A 1,242-nucleotide genomic window follows, 5' to 3' on the forward strand; every position below is an offset into this window, starting at 1 on the left:
GGGGGGGGCTGGAGGGGTCGGGGGGGTGTCCCAGTTTTGGGGGGGGGTTTGCTGGTTTTGGGGGGTCCAGGTAGGGGAGATCTTGTTTAGAGGGTCGGGGGGTCCCAGTTTGGGGTCTCTGGAAGGGGGTCCCAGTTTTGGGTTCCCAATTTGGGGTCTCCAAAGGGGTTCCAGTTGGGGGGGGTCCAACTTTGGGGTCTCTGAAGGGGGGTCCCAGTTTAAGGTCCCAGTTTGGGGTCTGTAAAGGGGACCCCTTCTATTCCCAGGTACCCCCGTGGCCAACGAGTGGGGTCGGGATGTCCCAGTTTGGGTTGGGATGTCCCAGTTTGGGTTGAGATGTTCTGGTTTGGGTCGGGATGTCCCAGTTTGGGTCGGGATGTCCCAGTTTAGGTTGGGATGTCCCAGTTTGGGTTGGGATGTCCCAATTTGGGTCGGGATGTCCCGATTTGTGTTGGGATGTCCCAGTTTGGGTTGGAATGTCCCGATTTGGGTCAGGATGTCCCGTCCCCGTCTGGGTTTGGCTCGGGGGGTGCCACGGGTGTCCCCCCCCAGGTACACCATGTCCAACGGGTACAAACCGGCCCCCCTGGACCTGTCCCACGTGCGCCTGACGCCGGCGCAGCTGACGCTGGTCGATCGCCTCGCCGAGAACGGACACAACGTCTGGGCCCGGGACAGGGTGCAGCAGGGATGGACCTACAGCACCACCCAGGTGGGACCCCAAACACCCCCTGGGGACCCCCATGTCCCCCTGAACCCCCCAGAACCCTGGGACCCCCACCCTGACCCACCCTGACCCCCCTGAATGGGCACAAGGTGTGGGTGCAGCAGGGCTGGACCTACAGCACCACCCAGGTGGGACCCCAAAACCCCCCCGGGGACCCCCACCCACCCCTGAACCCCCCTGACCCCTGGGGACCCCCACCCTGACCCCCCCGACCCCCCTGAATGGGCACAAGGTGTGGGTGCATCAGGGCTGGACCTACAGCACCACCCAGGTGGGACCCCAAACACCCCCCCGGGGACCCCCACCCACCCCTGAGCCCCCTGGACCCCTGGGGACCCCCACCCTGACCCACCCTGACCCCCCCAGTGTCCCCATGCCCCCAATGACGGTGTCCCTGTGTCCCCACAGCCCCGGGGGTGTCCCTGCTGTCCCCACCCCTCCAGTGACCCTGTCCCCCGTCCCCAGGACATCAAGAACAAGCGGAACCCTCGCCTGGTGCCCGTGTCCCCACACCC

General features: G+C 65.7%; 1 protein-coding gene across 1 annotated transcript in view; it reads left to right on the top strand.

The window, feature by feature from the left end:
- The window catches only part of LOC113980371 (ryanodine receptor 1-like), a gene marked incomplete at both ends in the record, with an annotated part of 2,035 nt that extends 813 nt beyond the window's left edge, over positions 1-1,222 (top strand). Inside the window, 2 exons of the mRNA XM_027707588.1 lie at positions 553-712; positions 1,193-1,222. Of these exons, the coding sequence (XP_027563389.1) occupies positions 553-712; positions 1,193-1,222 (190 nt within the window). The remainder of the gene's footprint in view (positions 1-552; positions 713-1,192) is intronic.
- Between the last annotated feature and the right edge of the window lie 20 nt (positions 1,223-1,242).

The sequence above is a fragment of the Neopelma chrysocephalum genome, unplaced genomic scaffold, assembly GCF_003984885.1.
Source record: "Neopelma chrysocephalum unplaced genomic scaffold, ASM398488v2 Primary Assembly neopelma1_93893, whole genome shotgun sequence".
Lineage (NCBI taxonomy): Eukaryota > Metazoa > Chordata > Aves > Passeriformes > Pipridae > Neopelma > Neopelma chrysocephalum.